This window comes from Girardinichthys multiradiatus, chromosome 9 (genome assembly GCF_021462225.1).
Source record: "Girardinichthys multiradiatus isolate DD_20200921_A chromosome 9, DD_fGirMul_XY1, whole genome shotgun sequence".
Taxonomy (NCBI): Eukaryota; Metazoa; Chordata; class Actinopteri; order Cyprinodontiformes; family Goodeidae; genus Girardinichthys; species Girardinichthys multiradiatus.
In genome coordinates this window covers 4,802,465-4,825,518 of record NC_061802.1, presented here as the reverse complement: position 1 = coordinate 4,825,518, position 23,054 = coordinate 4,802,465, and the positions used below count along the sequence as shown (strand labels likewise).

The 23,054-nt window shown below is 39.1% G+C and overlaps 1 protein-coding gene and 1 long non-coding RNA gene across 6 annotated transcripts in view; both read right to left on the bottom strand.

The window, feature by feature from the left end:
• LOC124873976 overlaps window positions 1-23,054 on the bottom strand; it is a 223,444-nt gene that overhangs the window by 27,739 nt on the left and 172,651 nt on the right. The gene's annotated exons all lie outside the window — the stretch shown is intronic.
• sox2 (SRY-box transcription factor 2) lies at window positions 19,617-21,867 on the bottom strand. The gene has a single exon (XM_047375084.1). The coding sequence runs from the start codon at window positions 21,474-21,476 to the stop codon at window positions 20,508-20,510; it is 969 nt and encodes a 322-aa protein (XP_047231040.1). The 5' UTR covers window positions 21,477-21,867; the 3' UTR covers window positions 19,617-20,507.

The following is a 23,054-nucleotide window of genomic DNA, read 5'->3' as shown; positions in this document are numbered from 1 at the left end:
GTTTGGTGTTCACTTAATTTGTTGTTTCTAAACAATTTATTGCATAAGTTAAAAGTCTTATTTCACCACTATAAATCGCATTTCAATGTTTATGTACTTTTGGCCAAAGAATAAAATTTAGACAATTTTCAAAAAAGAAAAAATATATGACAAGGATTTAGAAACAGCTGAACCAAGGTTGCTGACAGGAATCAGCGTAGCGAGGGGAGAACCATCCATAAAGCAAGGTGGCCACGAGCCGTATTAGTGCTGGATTAATTTGGAATACCACCAGGTCTTACACCTGAAGACCTGAAGAATAATGTTTATATGTGTTATTTGAACTTAATGTGGTTGAGGATGAATTTGATTTTATATTTCACTGTCTGCTGTATTATGATCTGAGAAATAATTTGTTTTAGAAGATTCAACTTATTTTTTGTTTTTGTTGACTGAAGCAGATATGTCGAGTTGGCTTTTTGATGAAGAGACTTTTATTTTAGCAACATTTATTGAAAATGCTTGGCAGTGAAGACAGAGAGTTTTGTTTCTTCTATAATGTATGTTTGTCATGAAATTTAGCTTTTGTGAATATTTGTCCTGTTTTGTGGTTGATGTTCAGTGGCCTTCTAGGTTTTCCTATTTTTGTATTTGTTGTATAGTGTCTTGTAAGCCTATATAGGCTGGGCTTATGGTGACAAATAAATCAAATCATACACAAACCAATGAGCATAACATTAATATTGTTGTCAGGACAGATGATGGGGGTGCAGTAGTACTTATATGAGCCACAACAACAAGAAAATAACTTGTCTGCTTGCTAAGATGCTGGCTTGTGGGAGGAGCTCCTGGACAACTCAAACTGACCGTTTTGTAAGTGAAGCAGAGAAACTGTTAGCAGCTGTCACAGTATTTACAGCATGCTCCTAGACCCGGTCCTCTTTGACTAAAAATCTAATAGGAATGCTCTGACAATGAATTTAGTCTTAGTAGGTTACTTGCTCAATAGTAAGACTAAAAGTGACACAGCTGGATAGCATAGTAGGGGGCCAGTGCAGCTTAGAGCACCGAACAAGAACAGCGCTGCTTTTTCCTGCTAATGTGGTTCTGTTTCAACTCGGCCCTTCCTGCCTAGTGTTCCTTGTGAGGATAAGAGGGCGCATTTTTTACACCTGCAAACAAGCTTGCAGCATGTTCACCTGTGTAATATGGATTTGTGGCACATATCTGGGCTAAAATTGGGATCATTACTGAAAATGTGGTTGTGCAGCTCTAGCCACAAGAGATGTGACAGATACAATTTGATTTATGTATAAACATAACACACTTTGACATGTTTTCATAAAACTCAGAAGCAAAATCTTTTAGCATATTTACAAAAAACAAACAAGCAAGCAAACAAAAATCCATTTTGGTGGATGCTGATTAAAAAAAATCCCAAACTCTTCACAGATTAACCCCTGAGCAAAATAGGTTTCATGGTTAGAAGTGTTATCAAGATCCAGCTCTAAATGAAATCAAAAATATATTATTGGCGTACATACTCTATATTGCGAAACATGTTGGGTCACACCACCCAAATCAATGAATTCTGGTGTTCTGATCACCTCCACGGCTGCACGTGTATAAAGTTGGGTGTTGAGAAACTTGACTGACCTGCACAGAGTTCTGACCTCAACCTTCTTGAACACCTTGTCTTTCCGCTAACTTTCTGTTTCTGTCTCTTCTAGTTTTATGTCTGTCCATAACCTTTTTTATGAATAGTAGATGGGAAAAAACCTATAATATGTCCAGCTTTTTATTACTGTTTTGTATTAAAACATAAGGAGAGAAAATGCACTTGTGTTTTTAATATTCAAGTGCTGAATATGATTTATGATTAATATAACAGTTATTATTGCATTTATTCTGGACTTTGTCCCTTCTATAGTTGTCAGTATTGGTCTGTCATGTTATTACTGACATTCTTTAAATATTTTTTTCATTTTTATATTTTCTGGATAATAAAGTTCAGCTGCATCTTTTAAACTGAGTTCCTGATCTTAGTTTCAGTAAAAACACACGACTGGTAGAAACTATAATGAGAAACTTATACAGACATACTAATTTCAAAAATGTATGATAAAACTTTCAGTGACAAAGACAAGCCAAAGCCTGTCCTCCAAGCAGCGACTTGTTCTCTTACTCATGCACAAACACACACAGAGGGTCCTGTCAGGGCTAACTATGCACAGCAGCATACTGGGCTGCATTTGGATTGGCTGGACAGGGATTGCCGGGGGTTATACTGGATTTCGTGAACCACCTGCTGGGCTTCAGCCTCCAACTGATTGAAAACATTTACAACAGAGCCAAAATGGAATACAGCCAGAAAACGAGAACAAAAATAAAGTTTTGAAATTAAATTAATTTTCAACTAAATTGTTTTGGAGATATATTATCGTCATTATCAGCATTGCTTTACTTTCTCTTTAAACCATTTTTGTTAATAATTGTCAGTAAATAAAATCACTTCTCTTTCACAGTAAGTGAAAATTAGGGAATGCACCTGCAGTGGCAGTGTGGTGGCAGTGCAGGACTAAACTGTGCTTTCTGCCCAGACCAATGAACTGAAACCACCATCCAACACCCTGAATGATTATGGAGTGAGACTTCACACACCTGCAGCTGTGTTTCTTTAAAGGACAAGTTTGTCCAAAAGCTTAGAAAGCAACATAGTTGGATTAATGACAGCACAAAATTTACTAACCACTGAATCTTAAGTGCGTCATTGTAAGTGGTGTCAGTTTTTGGAAAAACCTCATTCAGTTTTTCTGTAAAATTGCACACTTGATTTGATTAGCAGATAAACTTAGTCTAAGCATTTTACTTGCTTAGGCTACAACAAATTGGTACAAGTACATTAAATATTCTGTCTGCAGTTATTTTTTGCGTTTTCTTATCAGTATTTCTTTTTTAGTTCAAAACTTTCAGCACTGCTCCAGTTCCAAACTTATTATTAAAATACTTTGTTGTATAATTTTGCATTAACAGGTAAATGCATACTTTCAAAATAACAATTTATTTTTTATTTTTGAGGCTTTAAGGAAGACAAAACTAAAAATCTACAGAAATTGATAAAATACAGTTTTTGCATTATTCTTTTTATCAACTTATAATTAATTCCCAGAGTTTCTATTTTATTTTATTTTTTAATGATAGTGTTTGGAGAGGGATATTAAACATAAATTGACAAACTTGCCCTTTAAAAAACACAGCTGCAGGTGTGTGAAGTCTCAGTGAAGCATATTAATTTTCTTACTAGAAGAGGGAAATCATTAGGGTTACTGAGCTGCTATAAATCCAAATGCAACAATGTCTGATTTCACTCATAATCAGCTTAATTTCAATCTGAAAGATCTAAAAAGTTCTGGCACCACAACTGTTTAATAAGCAGAGATTTACTGTGGCCCCTGCCCCTCCAAAAACATCAATTCCCCCTCCAAACCCCTTCAGTAAAAGGGTCCAGGTCCATATGGGGTCCCCTCTACACCCCTACTCTGTTTTCAGCCCTCCCTGTATGTGGGTGTGTGTGTGTGGGTGTGTGTGTGTGTGTGTGGTGGGTGTGTGTGTGTGGCTGGGGTGGGGGGGTTACTCTGACCTGCAAACTGACCTCCTCAAACTTCAAACTGAATACTTCTGGCAGTTTCCACGACGACAGAGCTCTCCAAGCCTTATCCTACTTACTGAGACGAGACAAGGGGTGAGGAAGAGGAGGCGGCGTGAGCAAGGAGAGCAAGAGCGAGAAAGAGAAAAAGAAAGGCAGCGAGGGACCAATGTGGACAGAGAGGGACAAGGGGGAGAGAGGGAAACAGGGGAGGTGGCAGACGGGCAGAAAGGGAGAGTTGCTGCTGTTGCATCTCTGTTTTTCATGAGTAGACAGTTTACTGGGAGATTATTCCCAGTCTGGTATTTAGCCTTATTAGGCCAATATGTTCACTTGCCCTCCCATTATCAACTACAACACTGATTTCTTTAGTATTTATTTTCGTTTTTTGCAGATATACTTAATCTTTTTTCCTAATTTTCATCCAACTGATGAAGCCTATTAAGGCATATTGTTTCTTTTGTTGAGAGGTGCCTGCAAAACGTTACTCGGACAATAAGGGCTGCATTAAGAAAACTGTAGAGTATTGTTTGAACACTCTTTAATAGTTTGATGTTAAGTGCTTACATTTCGTAACATTGAAACCTCTTTATCCTTTTCACATTAGGTCACTTTTTAAAAGAATTTTTTGGCATTTATTGAACAGTAATTTGACACGAAGGAGGATGAAGAGAGAAGGGGAAGACATACAGTAAATGGCCTGGGATTGGAAATTGAATTCAGGACAACTGCATTGAGAACTATAGCCTCTGCACATGGTGCACATGCTCTACCAACTACAAGCTACCCAGCACCCCCCACTTTAGGTGACTTTGACTGAGTTTGGAGCAACACGTTCCAAATTTCCTTGTCACCTACTTCAGACATTTACTCCCTGATTTGATGATGGGGAAACAAGAGGAGATGGATTATAGAGAAAAAATAGGTAAAACAATAATAATAATAATAATAAAATAAAGAGGTGTACGAAACCAGTGCTGTTGTGATTTTACCATTCCACCTTAATAGCAGCAAAAGTTTGAGCTCCAACCCACTTCTTCTTTACAGTGAGTGATCAAGAGTCAATCATTTATTCATGCTGGTCCCAGGATAAACAGAGGTTTTCCCTTGATTATTCAAAGTGGCAAACAAACAAAGAGCTAATTTAAAAGAATGAAATCAGTAAGTGACAAGAGATGAACCCATCAGCCAGAGATTAAAACTGGCCAATTTTAACAGCTAAAATAAACACAAAATTCATTTTCTTAATGCAGTTAATTTAATGCAATCTAATACAGGTTAGTGACATATGATTAACAGGTAAATAGGGATAATCTTTAAATTATTTCCTTTTCTGTTCGAGTCAAGGCTATTAAGAAACCTGTGAAAAACATTTTCTATTTTATGTCTAAAGAAATCTAAATCAGCCGGTCAGACCTGAAGGAAAACCGGCAATGATAAGACTTTACCACAAGGCAGAGAAACAGCAGAAACTAATGTTATGTAGCATCAAACCAAGGAAATAAAAGAAACAATTAGTTTTCTAACAGTCTAACTTCACTTAAATGCTGCATTCATAAAGCTAAATATGACATCTACTTGCTTGCAAACAAAGAACAATCTATTTGCTGAAACATTGTGAGTTTAGGCATAAAGTGGAGTTGTAGATCTAACCTGAGGCTCATTGAGAGCAGCAAATAGGAGGGGGCTGTAGATACATTTCTACAAAGGTGGCTGACCAAGGTTCATGGTCAGGATGCATTTCAAACTCCACTTTTTAGTGAGCGAGCCCATAGACTACAAGGTCAGTAATGTCCGGAGAATCCCCCATCCACCTAGACAACATGAAGTTATTCAACAACCATGTTAGGATGAGAGAGATGAGGGAAAGGAAGCGGGATGTTAAAGAAGCTACCTTTCACATCATATTTTCCTGGATCTGTCCACAGAGATTCAGAAATTTTGTTCACTCAGCCTAATCTGATCTGGGTGATACAACCAAGCCTAAATAATTCAACAATAACATGGTAGGATGAAAAGAAAGTGAATGTTCTAACGGTGGAATCAGAGATTTGACCTTAAAGCAGCTTGGACATCACAGCATATCCTGGAGGATCCGTATAATAAAGAGATCTGTCAAATCTCAATAGAAATGCTCAAAGGCTGTCAGAAGGCTTAAGAAAGCTCATTCAACATTAAAAAAATTATGAATTGAGAAACTGGCGAGCTGCCTGTGAGGAGCTGACACAATTTTTCTTGCAACTGCATGAAATTCTACATTTGATGCATGAATCAGCCGTTTCTGCTCAGAGTCCTGTCAGCCAAGCTGTTTCTGCCATGGAGCGCACAACCAACACAGTGTTTAACAACTGATTTCTGTTGTGATTGTGCATGGGTGTACATGCTAGTGTACGTATCTGATTGCTTGTGTTGGCCTTGAGAAGAGCAATCCGGAGAAATCTGATGTAAGGTGACTTAAAAATCAATAGTCTTCATGATTGTGTCCCCAGGCTTGCTGTCACTCACCAGCCCAGGGACTGAGGATATTGATTCATTTCTGCTTTAATCTGCGCCCAGTGTTTTCACCTGCCTCGTTCCCAAGGCCATGCATTACACGCACATTAAGTGCAGCAAAAGTTGCAGTTCTGGCCTGGTCTGGGGGCTTTGTTGAAGGCAGTTGTCCTGTGTTTATTCACACACAGTGAGAAAGAACTGAAACATGAAAGAGAAATGAACATGGCCACTCCTCTCCTGTCTAATTTATGCAGGTGATATGCTTTATCCTCATGTCCGACAATGTTTTTTTGTGTCTGGGTATGTCCAGTCCTGTCCAGAACTGTGGACACCTGTTTTATCCATATAACTTTTCTATTACTATTCTCTGATACAACTCTCTTACATTTCAGTTTCAACATCTCAAGGAGCTTTTTTCAATTCATCATCCAAAAATGTAAAAGTATAAAACAGCAACAAACAACCTCCAAAAACACAATCTTTCACCTAGACATAGCAAGGACAGCATTATCAGTTAAACAGCCAATAGGCCCATGGTAACTCTGGAGGAACTGCAGAGATCCAAAGATCAAGTACCTGAAACTAATAACATGATTACTAGTAATCCACTCTACAAATCTGGTTTTATAAAAGAAAGGCAATGCTGAAAAGAAGCAAGAAGCATATACAGCACATATGTGGAAGGAGATACTCTGGTAAACACAGAGCCAAAGCTAAAATGGAAAGGTTTAGATCAAATAACAAATAGCTTTACTTATGGCCCAGTCAAAGTCCAAACCTAAATCTAAATGTACAAATTTTGGCCTCACTAGATGACTCTCACTGGGCTGTGAAATGTGTTTCTAAGCAGTATTGACATAGTAACAACCATTAATCCTTTTTGGTTCTCTTCACAATAATTAACTTCCATTGGTTGATTCAGCTCATAAGATGTTGATAAAATGCATTGACCTTTGCGTTTGTCAAAATCTAAAAATGTGAAGAGGTTTAAGGGCTATAAATACTTTTACAATGCATTGTAACCTCATTCTGTACAGGAGTTATAATGCTGATTACCTTTACAATCTATAAACATGATAATCCTGTGTGGATACTGTGGGATCACTGTGGGGTAATGGATGATGTTCACATCAAAGCAGCGTGGCCCTGGCTAACAGGCCTCTAACCTCCCTCAGGGCGACTGAGCTCCGTCAGTCGGTAAATCGGTAAGTGATCCTGGATGTCATTTAATCAATATGAACAAGCAGCAGCTGTTCCACATCATTATCTCCCCTGGGGGTCATTGTCAAGACGGGGCATAAAAATTCATGCTAGTGTGTGTGCGTGTGTGTGTGTGTGTGTATCTAACAATTTCTCTGAGCCATTTTTCACAGGTCTTTAATGTGACAGTCGGGATAAACTGTGGAACAGCCTCTGGTTTGATGGAGTTTGCAGTCCAAGCAAATATTTTTTCTGTGTTGTGTTTAAAATAGGAAGAGAATCTGTGACCGACACCAATATTTTTTATACTTAACTGTGAATGAATCACTTTATTCAAGAACAGAAACAAATGGACTGATGGAATCCTCTACTTAAATACATGTTTGTGCTGATTTGGATTTTTGATTCAGGTATATAAGGTGTGTTTACTATGTCCTTGAGCTCTAAAATTGTGATATTAATATGTTTTTTTACTGTAAATTGACATTTTACAGATGAAACAGCAAAGTATATTTAGAAAGACCTTTATCAAATTTGTTTGTGATTGTGTTGCAAGTTTTTTATTTATTCATTTGACATCTTAAACAGATTAAAAAAAAATGCTTCAGGTGTTAAGCTGTCTCCTTTCCTTCTCTCCTTTTCTCTCTCAGTTCCTTTCCTCTCCCAACGTGAGACAGTGAAATCTCATCTATCCACTCTTTTCTGCCCTTACAGCCAGCAGGGAGGGACATGTCATTTCACTCGTGTGCATGTGTGTGAGTGTTTGTGTGTTACTGCGCGACACAATGGCGAGAGCAAAGAGAGGAGGCAGGTAGTGTATGTGGGGGGTGGGGGGGTGATAGGGCTCTGATCTCTCAGATAGGGAGATAGCCACCTGATTCAAATGGCTCGTTTGTTCCAGGCAGTCACTTGATCGGCGTGTGAACTGACTCCTCTCTTATTTACAATCAAATGCTGCAGTGCTGACCTGCCCAACCCAACTCAACCTAACCCAACCCGGGCCAGCCTGCTCTCTCTGTGTGCCCTATATTTACCATGTGGCATGCTACTTGCAATGCACATGCACACACATGCGCACTCAGTCAGGTTTAATCAGAGAAGCAGTGAAGGAAACCTCCAGCAACGATGTTTCGCAGCTCTTTATGAGCAAATTAAAGATACCATCAAGCGGTGTCTTTCGCTAATAAATGTATACTGACAGTTTAAGCAAAGCTGGGTAAGGAAGTATGTATTTTCACTACAGGACTTCACAAAATACTAAGTAAAAAAAAGTACAATGAAGAAAAAAACTTCTGCTTTGTGTGTTTTGGGGGTTGATGACATCACAAAAGGCACAAGGATTGATCTGATTCGTTGGACTAAGGAAACACTTTGACAGATTTTTACCTAAGTTAAGGGGTTTATTACCAAAATGATGACAATGACTATGAATTTCTTCAGAAGGTTAAAGGGTAGGAATCCATTCATAGTCCTATTTATATTTTTTTCATCTGATTGGTTTCCATGCATATTCACCACTCACTCAATACATAAATTGTTTGACATGCATCTCCTTAAATAGTTACATGATTTCAATGTACAGTGGCTGCATGAACTCAGTGCTTGTTCTCACTTCCTCTTGTGTAGATTGGAATGGTGGTGATGGTATAAGTTGTACTACAGGTACGTACATAGTGTGGCTAACTGTGCATGTCTGGCATTCACTTAGCAGATGTAGGAATGCAAACTGTAGCCATACAGGATAAAGTAAACACATCTGAAGGAGGAATTACATAAAAAATTTACATGAAATAGAACAAACAAAGAATATTACACTCTCAAAAGATCTCGTATTAGTTGCCTTATACCTTATCTGATGTCACTTGTGTCAAGTGCCTATTGAAGCTTTCATTTTGAAAGGTAGATTTTATCTTGATTAGATAACCATTACCAACAAAATATCAAAACAAATACAATGGCACAGTATTCTGTAGGTGACAAACAATAGCAGAGTTTGGCTGATGTTACAGAAAAGTGTGGCAAGCAGTTTTTTAATATATCTATTATTTTGACTGCGTGAACAGGTACTCAGCATCTAAAAACTGAAGTTTCAGAAGACACAAGCTGGTAGAACACCAATGCAACATGAGATAATAGGCCTGTAAAGGAGAGTGAAAACCTAATTATCTGTATTTAAACGGTGCATTAATTTGTTTTATATTCTATTCTTCACCAGCTACAGAATGGAAAATGGAGGAATCTCTCTAAGGAAATGCATTTTAATGACATTCACAATATTTATTATTCCTTGTTGGAAAATTGAAACTTTTTTTTCCTGTAGCTCAGATCATACGCATTCATCATTATAGCATGTTTGAAACCTTTTATTTGAGAAATACTGGAATACTGGAGAATTTGCTGGACATCTTAGGCTTTGAATATTTCATTCCAGGAGCAGGTTTACTTAAAGACAAGTGAAACACCATCTAATCTAATCTAATCTAATCTAATCTAATCTAATCTAATCTAATCCAATCTAATCTAATCTAATCTAAGTGATGAGTTAGATTGACTCCTAAGACATGAGAAGATACTGCTCTAAATGTTTAGAGATAAAATCTCAGTAATTTAAAGAAAAACACAAATAAATAAAACTATTTTTAACAAATAAAACAGTTTTCCAAATTGATCCTTGTGTTTCACTAAAGGGAATTTACAGCTTGTGAAGAGTAACAAACATCCATTTGAAAATTTTGAAAATGTGCCTCAGAGTCAGAGAGAAACAGCTTCAGTGTACTGCATCTGCCTGTCTGTCCGCCTGTGACTGTCCTGTCTGATTATCTCTCCCAGTTGGCCCTGAGGGGACACCCACACTGAAAGAACCCACTCTTCCATTCAACAACAGCTTCTGTCAGAGAGACACACAGAGAGGCAGAGACTGAGACCTCAAAGTCACCAGCTCCAGAATGGCCCGATAGTTACTGATGCAATCAATCGAAATCTGCACTGCAGTCAACAAGATCGACTGGGGACCGGCCTTTATTTTAAATCCGTAATAGGAAAGAGGAGCTCTTCGTAAGGAGATGAGATTTAAATAGGGTAGAGCCGATCTGCTTGGATTCTCCTGAAAACGGGAAGATTTCATGTCAAGAAGCAGCGCAGATAAGATTGAGGCTCATGTCTTTATGAGTCATAAACACTTGACAGACAAACAGCAGTATGAAGTTTACATGTTAGGGCACCGTTAAGACAGTTTTACCATGTGTGCTGCCAACAGTTTGACAAATAACAGCCATGTCTAAATGTGTCAGTCATGAATTATCAAAATGTGAGGTTCAGTCTTAGAATACACATGTAAAATACAGTATAATCTGCAAAACGGGATGTCTGATTGAACTCAACTATGATGTATGAAAACCTCATGTCATGATAGTGTTACAGCTTTTACAGAAGAACAACAGAAGCAGAAATTCCTTCTCTGTAAGCATTTATCTGGTTTCTAAAACATGTGATCAACGTCTCTTAACTTATGATCCGAACAATTATCATTCATAAAAAACTGTTGCAAAATAAAGTCAAGCTATAAATCAAGTGGACTAGGAAAGGTTGTGTCCCAGATTGTTAATTTGTACATATATATATCTCCACATGCATTTTGAGTTGTTAGTCTGTGTGCCAACATGATTTTCTTTTTTTTTGTAAAACCTCAGAATTTACTCTACTAATGATTCCAATAAGTGGGCCAATTACACTCAGACATCAGGTAACTAAGAGTTCGAAGATGCTTTTTTTGTGAAGACAAGACAAAATAGGAACAGAGGAAATAACACACACTGTTCTGCAAGATCACTTCAGTAGTCTCTCTGTGTTTGTGTGTGAAGCTGTCATCTTCATGTCAGCTGAACTCTGTGATATGTTGTAATTCAGGCCTGCCCTTAAAAACACATTAACACCTTGTTCTACAGACTGCTTGAAAAAAAACACACGCTCAGACGACACGAGTCAAGTATCAACGTGTTTAAGGAACACCTGCTTCACTCAGCAGTGCTGAATGATGAAGTTTTGTACAGGAAGCAATATACAACATCAGTTTATTAATGAGACTTTTAAGGTCAAATTAAGTTTCTAGATGTTAAAAGTAAAACACAAAGCAGAGGTTGAGGGGCTGTTACACATGTTTAACTCTGGCTTTACCCGATAAAAATCAGATTTTACTCAAGTAGTTTTGCGAGCTTCAGGTGACAACAATGGACACTAAACTTTCTTTCATATTGGTTTGATATCAGGCCACATTTTAATCAGCTTAATTTTGAAAAAGAAAGTCAAGGTACGCATTACATATATATTATTGACGTGACTGCAAGAAATCATTGACATGTTTTAAAACTAAACAATGTGCTGTTTTAAATGTATGAAACAAAATGGCATTGTTGCTCAAAATGGCAACTGGTTTCCTAAAATGAACAGAACGGGTAAAACTAAGCTTTAAGTTGACTCAACCTAAAAGTTGGGATTGTTTCTATAGAGGGAAACTGTAAGTAAAGTAAAATGTAAAGTTAGTAAACTGGCAGTTTTTCAGAGAACAAAAATGTCTTTAATTAGTATAAACTAAATAAATCAAGATAAGGTCTCCTAACTTAATTCCCCTTAAATATTTTTTTTAAATAAAACTATGCCCATCATTTTTATTCTGTTTAAAAGTTTATTGATCACTTAAAAGTTTGATTATATAAACTAAAATAACTCAAGGCAATGGCTTTCCTCAAATGGATTAAATTGAAATTACGCATGCGGTTTTACAGTGTAGTAACACAGTTATCTGCCCAATTAAATGTCTTATGTTAAAAAAGAGCAGTTTGGGACTTCTGCTTGGGATTTAGGAGACTCACAAGGGGTTTTATGCTATTTAAGACATGGTCTTTTTTCCATTATGTTTCCTTTGAACCACATTATATATGCTATAGTTCAATTCTAATTTTGAGTTAAAGTTTTTTGCTGTATAAAAGCACTGTGTTAGTGGTTTATAGAGGCTAAGGTCTTTATCAGATACACTGTGATATTACTCCACAGTTTTCTTTTAAATTAATGAATCGACTGATATGAGTGGTGTAAAAAAGTACACAGACAAGACTGTCCCTCGGGCTTTATTCTTCATGCTGATTCTAAGGCTTTTATTTTGAAAAGCCACGAATGCACCACATGTGAGACACCAGTGCCTATACCGATAAAACGGATTTTAACAATTTATCCAATAAAATTGATGCATCAAGTTGTATGTATTTGATTTTAGTATTTTTTAATTGATATTTGTGATCAACTAAAACTTAATTGATTTAATAAGTCAATGAAATATAGCCTGAAATGCATTTACTGAACTAAATTAATTAAATAGCTACTTACTAGATCATTTACCTCATCTGGGTTTTCCACTCGTGAAGAAAGAAGGAAAGAATTAGCAATCTATAATAAGAACATAATACATTCCTGCTACGAGTAATTAATACTTTAGCAGGTTGGATGTAAACTTTTCTCTCACAGCCACAGCTAAGATGTGCAGTTCATCAGCACTGACTGCCTCACCACTTTCTCTGGTTTTGTCAATTAGTGACTGACTTTGTCAATCAATGGAAATCAGATTTAGAAATTAAACGGTAACCTACAAGAGAAAAAGCTATCGTATTTATATCAGTAACCTGAATAAGATCTGGAAAAAGCTGCTGCTGGTAGCCAGGGTCATTGTTGTCAACTTCAGAAATACAGTTCTGAATGTTTTATTTAAAATAAATCCCGTTTAAGCATGTCAGCCTTACTGTTCAGTGCAGAACTCCATACATGACAGATGAAGGCAATGGTTGACTGAACCAGTGTGTTCAAGTAAACTTTAATTAAAATGTTTAGGTAGTTTGTGTCACTAAGAGAGGGTAGTCATTTTGGCATATTGCATTTACAAACTAATAGTGTTTTATATCTCTTCGATAAAAACCTTTTTTAATGGCTAAACCTATCCCAAATTCTTTTTCTTTTTGTGTGTGTTTTAGGCCTATATATGCACAACCTAATGTAAATGAATATTGACTACTCATAAATAACATTTTGTTATTTATAGTAATAAAGAGGTTATTTATAGGAATTTCAGTGGCTGCTGCTTGTTTTATGTTATTTTCATTTGCTGTTTAACCTCCTTCTACCTCCCAACATATTTATCCTTCAGTCTAATAGAGCCACACCTTTTCATCCCTTTAGACCCACTTTTTCTCAGCGTGCATGCATCTCTGACTGTGTCATATTCTAAAATAGGACAAGCACCGCCATCCCTCCTCCCCCGTTTTAATGTGCGAATGGAGTTGTTGGTCAACAGTTGGGTCGGGGGGCCAGGCAGAGGGAGGGAGGCTAGGAACAATGCACTGTGCTGTTTTATGCTGGAGTCGGTGGAGGGAGAGAGTCAGGCTGATGACAGAGTGAAAGAGGTTAGTGTCTATGCTGGGAAATGAGACCAGAGAAAGGAGGAGGGGGATGAGAGTGGGGTTCCTGTGTCTGTTGGCTTGTTAATGATGATTCAGTCCCATCAGCTCAACAGCCTTCTATATCAAAGAGTCCCTGAATGCAGAAGAAGCAGCTATAGCTCAGAAATGCCAACAAAGAGTGAAAGTGCTTACATGTGAAAATAAAATTATAGCAGCTTGCTTTCTAATTCCTGTTGATGGAATCCATGTTAGTTCTGTAGATGCAGAAAAAAAATGAATTTCTTTCGTGGCAACAGAATGAAAATTACCTTAACTTCTTTTATAATACGGATTTATTCCACCATTAAGAAAAAAACACAGCAGACATTCTGTCCTTCATTTATGGTTTTGATGGTTACAACAAACAATATAACTGATATATCTGTAGCCTGTCATTTTTCTTTGTATCTGACCATTTATTTCAGAGGAAGAGGAACCTCTGATTCAACAAGTGTGCAGAAAAAAATCTAAGCTATAGCCGGATGAGCCGAGACGCCTAAGCCAACCGGATCGAAATCTGTGAGCAGGGAGTGTTTATGTGAAGACAAGCTATTCACTTCGGCTATGGTCGATTTTCTGCGTCTGGGCCACACATCCAGGCTGTCCTTTCCTTCTCCTCCCTGTGTCCCTTGCCTCAGAGGCTCCTTGAGTTGTCTGAGTCATCCCTGAGGGCCCAGTAGAGCAGGCCCGAAAAATAAGAAAACTGAGCTGCTGCTGAGAACCTTCAGGCCAAACAGGAGCCCCCGAGAGCATTTGACCTCTCAACCAAAATACAGTTCTTAAACCTTAACTTTGTTTTATTTGTACATCCTTTTTTCAAACAGTATGTCCCTCAATCAAAATGACATAAAACAAACTTTTTACAATAAAGAATACATATTTGTTTATAAGGATTATGAAACGCAAATTTAAGTTTGAAATTCTTCAAAATGTATGTACTGTAATCATGTAGAGAAAAGTATTCATAGTTGAATATGAAAATTTGACAGTTGTTGCTAGTTTAAGTATTTTTTTTCTTTAACTTGTGTATGTGCTTTAGCCACATTTCTAACACAGTGAAGCAAACTAATCAGTAAATACAGATAAATTGCCTCTTATAAGGTAAATCAGAGAAAAAAATGTCCCTCTGCTTTTTAAGACAGCTATTTATTTATTTAATAAGTAATGTGAACAAAAATTTGGGCTCCAAATAAATTCTGCTTAGGGCCCCTTTCAACTTTTGTTTTCTGAGATTATTGCAGGAAACTGCATCATAAAGATATTGGAGATAGACAAACATTAAATGTGCAAATTATGCACCAAACTGTGGCCATCACTCTTTTGGAGAGCAAAGGCCATCCGATCATTCAGTGCACTTTCACTGCGACCAAGTTACATCTGATGCATCAAGCAGAAATTATTATTATCATTATTATTATTATTTCTAACAAATAAACAGAATGACTCCACACTTGGAGCTGCATTGTCCCCCTCCCTGCTGCAGCCAACATGGCTCAGCAGCCAGCACAGTCAGCCAAGCGTTTGACGTTATTAAATAATAAAGAGATGCTGATCTGGTTGCATTGTTGTGAAGGAAAAAAGGCCAATTAGCGCGCCGTTATACTATCATTATGGCTGTATTAACTCGAATTTGTTATAAGACAATGCGCACATTGACACTCGGGTTTTACATCTATGACAATGGCGGAAATTAATCTGCATGCAGAAATCTGGAGACTGGAAGTGCCCTGATAAATAAATAATATATATTAAGCAGGAAAGCGAACAGATTGGATATAAATTAAAAAAACATAAGAAAACAAAAAAAAAGTTTAATTTTAAACGTATATGCTTTCAAGTTTTAATTCAGCTAGTTACTGAGTTTCCTAAAAGTGCTCCGTTTTACCAGGAATATGATGCAACAGGTTTAATGTGATGGTTCATAGAGTCTTCTTATTTTGATCAAACCAAACAGATCATACATTGTTGTTTTGTCAGGTTTTCACAATGAAAACAAGAAAAATGTCAAGAAAAAAGTAAGTTTTAGGAGGCCTTTGCAACTTCCAATGTAGGCTATTTTTATTTCCATAAACTGCTAGATGCGCACCAGAAAATAGATATTTTATGAACTCTTCTGTAAGGACGGAAAGTGTCCATCTGTGCAATCCAAAAAGTATTTATCAGAGACGACACAGATTTAGAGTTGAACCTGACGGCAGGTAGGTGGATAAGGGAAGGCTGTGCTCAATCCAACTATCACTATAAGTTTGTGACGCACTTTTCATTTTAGGACCTTTATTCTCTATTATTCTAATGAATCTATGCTTAAAAGAAAACTAAGAGTTGCACTTAGAGTAAAACAGGACCAACAGTTATCGTTTTGTTTTCTGGAGTTGTGATCCGCTGCGAATTACGCATTCCTGTAATGATGGCGCTCTATAAAGCTGTCAGCCTCAATGAACAGAAATGATAAACCGAGCTTGGGTCGCTGGTGACTTGAAGGAGGTGGCAAGGGGAGAGGGTGATGGAGGAGGAGTGGGCGGAGGGCCGCGGGGGGATGGCGGGGGTCGCAGAGGCCTCGAGCCCTCTGAGAGTCCGGGCCGAGCCGGGAGCTGCGCGAGGCTGCTGGCATGATGGTCCGTGTCAGTGTGTGGTCCTTTTCAAAGGAAAAAAGTGCGTGCGTGTGTGAGTGTATGTCTGTGTGTGTGTGTGTGTGTGTGGGGGGGGTGTTACTGTAGAAGACACACACACCCTCTCTCTCTATCTTTCACACACACACCACCCGCTTCCCTTCCCTGCACCTGCGCTAGATCAGCAGGCTACTGGCTGCCATTCAGTCCCTCTCTGCTCCGAACACACTCTCACACACCAACACACGCAGCTGAAACACAGGACAACTCTCTGCTCTGACAGTTTTACCAATCAACTTCTCTGCTCTGCTCTGGGATGGCCACAGAGGTGTCCAGCGGGCCGTGGAAACAGAAAACACTTCAGGGCTGTGGAATTATGAACGGAAGAAAAGCAACTTATGCGTGGCTGTAGATTTAAGGTTCACTTTACAGAGTTTTATTTACAACCGTCGTTAAAGAAGGCACAGCTTATTTTACACTCAACTTTATGATCAAAAATAATAATTTTATACAATTTAATCTAAATATTAGAATCGTAAACCTTTACCAGTTATTTTAAAACAGGTTAAATCCTGTTTTTATCTGATCCGAAGCTCTAACTCAAACCTAAGTTTGTGTGAAACAATATTAATGACTGAAGACCCAGGGACTGACGTCATATCCCCCTCCTCTTCCTCCTCCTCATCACCCGCGCTGTGGTGAAAAAGGAAAGTGGCTCTCGTGGGATTAGGAGCCGAGGAGGTCGTATTGTTTGCGTGTGTGCACGCGCGCGTGTGCAACCGGGTCATCTGACCTAATTTAAAAAAATAATCATTTAATCCTAACAACAAACAGAGACAATAACGGATTTGGATAATAGCCAGTGGCCCATGACACACACGTCTGTGTTCTGCTGTGGACTGATTGTGTTTTATTTTTTTATTTTTACACGTTTACCAGTCATCTATTTAGCCTCAGAAGTTTTTAACTGAAAACCTGAACAAAGTATTGAAATGAAATATTGTTTTTATTTTCTTTTTATCGTGAGCAGAAATTCATTCCAGGCTGCCACTTGCAGCAAAATATTATAATAAAGAAAACATGAACACCTCTGTTACTAATCATGTTGATGTTGTGGCAATCACACGCACAGCAAGCACCAGTAGATAACATCTGGAAGGTTTGTTTTTTTAACCGGGAGCTAAAAATAAGGGGAAAGTGGCGAGCGCTTACCACCTGTTGCAGACCAAATATCCCCGAGCTGCGGTGGCCAGACTGCACGCGAGAAACAGATGGATGGATGGATGGATGGATGGATGGATGGATGGATGGTGTTCACTCCCCGCAGCAGTACCACTCGTGAAACTAAATTTGTCTGCTTCTAACAGTTTTCTTTTATTTCGACACTAACGACCTGTTTGACAAATTTGACTCTCTAGGCACATTTTATTTAAATTCTCTGCGATCTACAGAAATCGCTCCATCTGACTCCGCTGTGTAACATATTAGACCCTTGATTCAGTGCGTCACCTGTGTTTGCGCGGGCTGTGCGGCACCTTTGTTTAACGCTTGAACAAGGGCCCCTTATAGACTGAATCGTTTTTTTTTTAATATTATTTTTATAACAAGGGAATATGAGGTAATGTTTTTTGATTTATTTTGGCCTCTTTCATATATTATTTCCATTTTTTATAAAATATATTGAACTTGAAAAGAAAACAAAGTGCTAAAATGACGCATAAGCTCTGAATTACTTTAAAAGAGCAAAGGAAATCTGTTTCTTTCCCTAGCAGTAATGAAGCATTAAACACTTTGGCTCTTGGTTAGTTTCTAGTTTTTAAAGCACACTAGGCGTCACCAACACGTTGTATCAGCTTTGGAAAATACAAGGCGATCATCAAATATCAAGAGCTCTATGCGTTCAAAAAGATTTTTTCATCACATCAAAGGCACACCGAGGGGAAAAATATATTAATTTTGCGGGGCCTCCGGGCCTGCAGGGGCCCGGCGTTCATGGAAATTAAATGCAACAAAAAAAACGAGGGAATTTAACGCGTCCACTGCGACCTTTTAGAAACAAATTGTTTATCAGCGGCCTTCTCGGCTATTACAAGCAATTCAGCTGTTCAGATCAATAATTAATGGGGCAACCAACGATCTCCTGACCTCTTGAAAGTCCGCATGAGAGACAGAGACGGAGATGGATAAACACTGAGTGGTCCTCTTGAAATATTCATCTGCCGCTCCCCCGGGACCAAACCTGCAAAGACACAACGGCCCTAATCTATCTCACTGCACACACACACACAGGAACACACGAACACACACACAGGCTGACACAATCCCCCCAGATTTAAAACCGTTAGTTAAATTTAGGGCGAGCTGTTAGCTCATCATAAGGATTATTATTATTATTATTAGTATGAGACGGGGAAGAATCAGTCGGCTTGATGCAAGGGGAGATTTTTTTTCCCACCTTTCTATAAGACAGAGGATGGTGTTGATGCCCTGTGACACTATAAAGAGCGGGGTTAACGAAACAGCAGGGCTAGTTTGATTAAACATTAAATTAAAATGGCCACACTCGAGAATCTGCGTGGAGCTATTACAACGCTTACAAAAAAAAAAAAAAAACGCTTTTCCGGCTGGCTCCTTTCAAAGGGGCTCCCCTTCAATTTACCGCTAATTTAAAATGTGATCCTGTTAGGACAACTCCGGGATTTAGAGCATAAATAAGGAGGAAATGCAGCCTGCATGAAACGAGGCCTACGGTATAAACTCAAATGATTGAGTTTTGAACAGAAACAAATGTTGCTGCATATGTAGTTGGAAAATAAAATCTATTAGTAGATTGCACAAATATAAAAAATCACTGCCTAAAAAATCCGACGTTTAAACGACCAAAAATAGGTTAAAAATGTAGATTTGGATTCAACAAAAAACTCTGAGAGATCTGTTATAAAAGAGACGAAATAGCAGTCTATACCTGCGGATGTTGGGTGGAAAACATCTTCCCTGCTTTTTTAAGGAATCGGACTGTGAGGTCATCCGCACTAGAAAATAATACCACGGTGGACATGCTGACACATTTAGGTAAATAAATCCATTTGGTGTAAATAACAATGAATCATTAAAAATAAAAGGCTTCAGAGACAGATGACAACTCAACACGTGATGACAGCCCACAACACAAAATGAGTGAGAGAAACAAAATCAAAACTCATACAATTTCAAGTATCCAAATTTCCAAAATTTATTCATTTTCAAACTGCATATTGAAAAAAAATATATATACTCAGCTGAAATTGTAACTGTTATAAGGATGGTATTAGTTCCGGTAATATATACATGGAGTGGATGGCTTCTGCGAACAGGCCACAATTTTTTTTAAAATACAACTACGAGAATGGATTTTGAAATAAAAACTTAAAATGTCACAGTAAATATACAGAAACTGTACAAATCAATTAGAAAATAAAGAGCACAAGCGTCATATCTCTAACAGATGAAAAGTGGGAGACAGAAATATAAATTAACAACCTATATTGTATGACAGTAAAATAAGTGTCATGTTTTTGTAAAAGAAAATTAAAACATGTTTAGTAATATTGACCTTAAAAGAAAAAAAAATAGTATTACCTGCTTCTTATGTCCCTTTTCTTTCCAATGTTTGCAGTAATTACGGAGCATATAATCCCAGTTCTGCCATTTTCACCTTTAATATTTTCTGCAGAACTGGCGTTGCTTTATATAAAAGGGAAAAGAAAAATGCAACCTCTTGCAGTTTAACAATTTCATCTGATTGTAATGTTTCTTTGATAAATACTGTACAAAAGGTGATTGCAATAATAAAACATTTGATTGCGACTCCCACTTTCTAGATTTCCAAACTTCACCCACCAGTGAAGAGGGGGATCTCCTAACGTTCCTCTAGCGCTTCCTTATTAAATGAAAGAGAAAAAACGAGTGGTTTCCTTTTTCTTGGGGACTTCTATACAACTTTTCCCACCCCAAAATTTTTCTGTACAAAAATAGTCCAACGTTAAGAAGTCCAGAGTTTCTCTTATAAAAGTTATTTATTTTTCTTTTTTTTTCTTTTCTTACTCTGTTTCGAGTCTCTTACATGTGTGTTAACGGCAGCGTGCCGTTGATCGTCGTCCCGGGCACGGTGCTCTGGTAGTGCCCGGACATGTGTAGCCTGGTCTGGGCGGTCTGATCGCTTACATCGGCCCCAGGCAGGTACATGCTGATCATGTCTCTCAGATCGCCGCTTTGGCAGCCCGGGGCGGCCCGGTGGGACGACGAGGTGACGACGGGCGGGCTGGAGCTGCTGGACTCAGACTTAACCACCGAGGAGGGCCCCATGGAGCCCAGCGCGGTCAGCCCCGGCGTGGTCTGCTGGGAGTAGGACATGGAGTATGTCGGGGAGCCGTTCATGTAGTTCTGGGAGCTCGTCATGGAGTTGTACTGCAGGGCGCTCATGTCGTAGCGGTGCATGGACTGCATCTGGCTCGGGTTGTGCGCGTTCAGACCCGGGTGCTGGTAGCTCAGCTGGTCCTGCATCATCCCGTAACCCCCGTTGGTCCAGCCGTTCATGTGCGCCGCATAGCTGTCCATCCGCTGGTTCACTCCACCGCCCAGTCCGCCCCCCACTCCCACGCCGACTCCAGTCCCCATCCCGTTTCCTCCGGGAGCCAGCAGCCCGCCGGGCAAGGTGTATTTGTCCTTCTTCATGAGGGTCTTGGTTTTCCGCCGGGGCCGGTATTTGTAATCCGGATGCTCCTTCATGTGTAGGGCCCTCAGCCGCTTGGCTTCGTCGATGAACGGTCTCTTCTCGCTCTCCGACAGAAGTTTCCACTCAGCGCCCAGCCTCTTGCTTATTTCGGAGTTGTGCATTTTGGGGTTTTCTTGCGCCATCTTCCTCCTCTGGCCCCGGGACCACACCATGAACGCGTTCATGGGTCTCTTGACCCGCTCCGGGCTGTTTTTCTGGTTCGGGCCGTTCCCGGGGGTGTTGGTGTTGCCCGTGCCCCCCGTGTTGGTCTGGGGAGCGGGGGGCTTCAGTTCAGTCTCCATCATGTTATACATGAGGAACAGCTTTCAGTTGGAGCTTCCGAGCCGAGGAAAAAAAAGGACAAACTCCACCAGCCGGAGGAAGACAGAGAAGGACTACTGTGGAAAAAGTTACCTGGCGGTCTTCTCAGCAACTTTTCTCTGGACAAAAACAAGCATCAAGTCGCGTCTCCACACACTCTCTTCTTTCTCCCTTTCCCCACCGAGTGTGTGTCACAGAGTCAGCGTGTGAGTGTGTGTGACAGAGAGGCTCTTCCCACAAGGTCCCTGCTATGTTTTGTCCACAAAACTTCTCCTGCTTCTTGGAAAAATCATCAACAAACGGCACTTTTTCGCTGCTCTGTCCGCATGAGCCTTGACAACTCCAGATAGTTTTTGAACAAGTTAATAGACAACCATTCATGTGACGGGGCTGTCAGAGAATAAATGGCCTCGACCTGGCCAATCAGAGGACGCGTTCCCTACGACACGCCAATGAGCGGCCGTAATTAGCATAAATGGGCGGGGTCTGTGTGCCCCGAAGCGAGCAGGCAAAGCACTCACTCTCAGGCTGCCCATATGAGCCAATATAAAGTACATGTTTACTATTTTACACACTTAAGAGAGTTTTTTTCTGTGATTATAGATGTAAAGCGTTACTTTACAAGCATTTTACTTCTCTATATAAAACAATACAAAAGCTCAAATTTAACGATGTTGTCTTAAAGCTCACATCGATTTGGGGTTAAAAAGGTAAAACAAATATAACATATTTAAAAATGTTATACATGAGAGAAGATACACACTGTATTAACTGTATTTAAATTATAAAGCTCAATTCTAACAGAAAATTTAGAGGCAAGATCTATTATGAAATGTGGACAAGAATATAACAAAGGTTGTGGATGTTATGAAGAATTTGTTAGGAGGTTATATCTTATATGATCTGTTCTTGGCGACTCGTGTCACTCCTGTTTCGTTTTTTTTTTAAAGTCCTTAATTCCTCCCCATTTCCAGGCTGTATAACACAACAACGCTTAAACTTTGTTAGTTAATGGCCACGCTGTGTGTGTGGATGTGTGCGTGAATGGAGGTGGGTGCGTGAAGGGGGGTGAAGCCACGGCTGGGTTTTAGCAGTGAAAAGAGGAAAGGTAATCCAAGATGTTTCCCCCCTGCTCCCTTTGTTTAGCCAAGTTGAATGCCAACACACAGAAGGCAGACGAGCTCATCTCAGCACAAATAAACGCTTTTTTTGTTTGGGATGTTGTCGCTACATCTGTCCGGACAAAGACCCAACTCCACTCCACTTCCACTTCCACTAGAGCTGCTGCTGTCAGGGGGCCTCACAGAGGGGTTACCCGGAGGGGGACACGTAGAGGAGGAGAAATAAAAGATGAAGACTATTTAAAGATAAAGCGTGTTTGTACCAAAAGGGACGCATCTAATTCGTCTGAGCTCCAACAAGAGTGTCAATTGGAGGAAATAAAAAAAAATGCCTACACCTGCTTCAATTATAATTGTGGATCAATCAGAACAGAGTGAACTGACTATGAAATCAAAGTACACCACTGTAAAGTTGAAGCGACTCACTCATGTGGAGTCAGAGTAAAAGTT

What these genes read in the sequence shown, in the direction of transcription:
- sox2 (XM_047375084.1), bottom strand. Translation starts at nt 21,476, where the DNA reads ATGTATAACATGATGGAGACTGAACTGAAGCCCCCCGCTCCCCAGACC.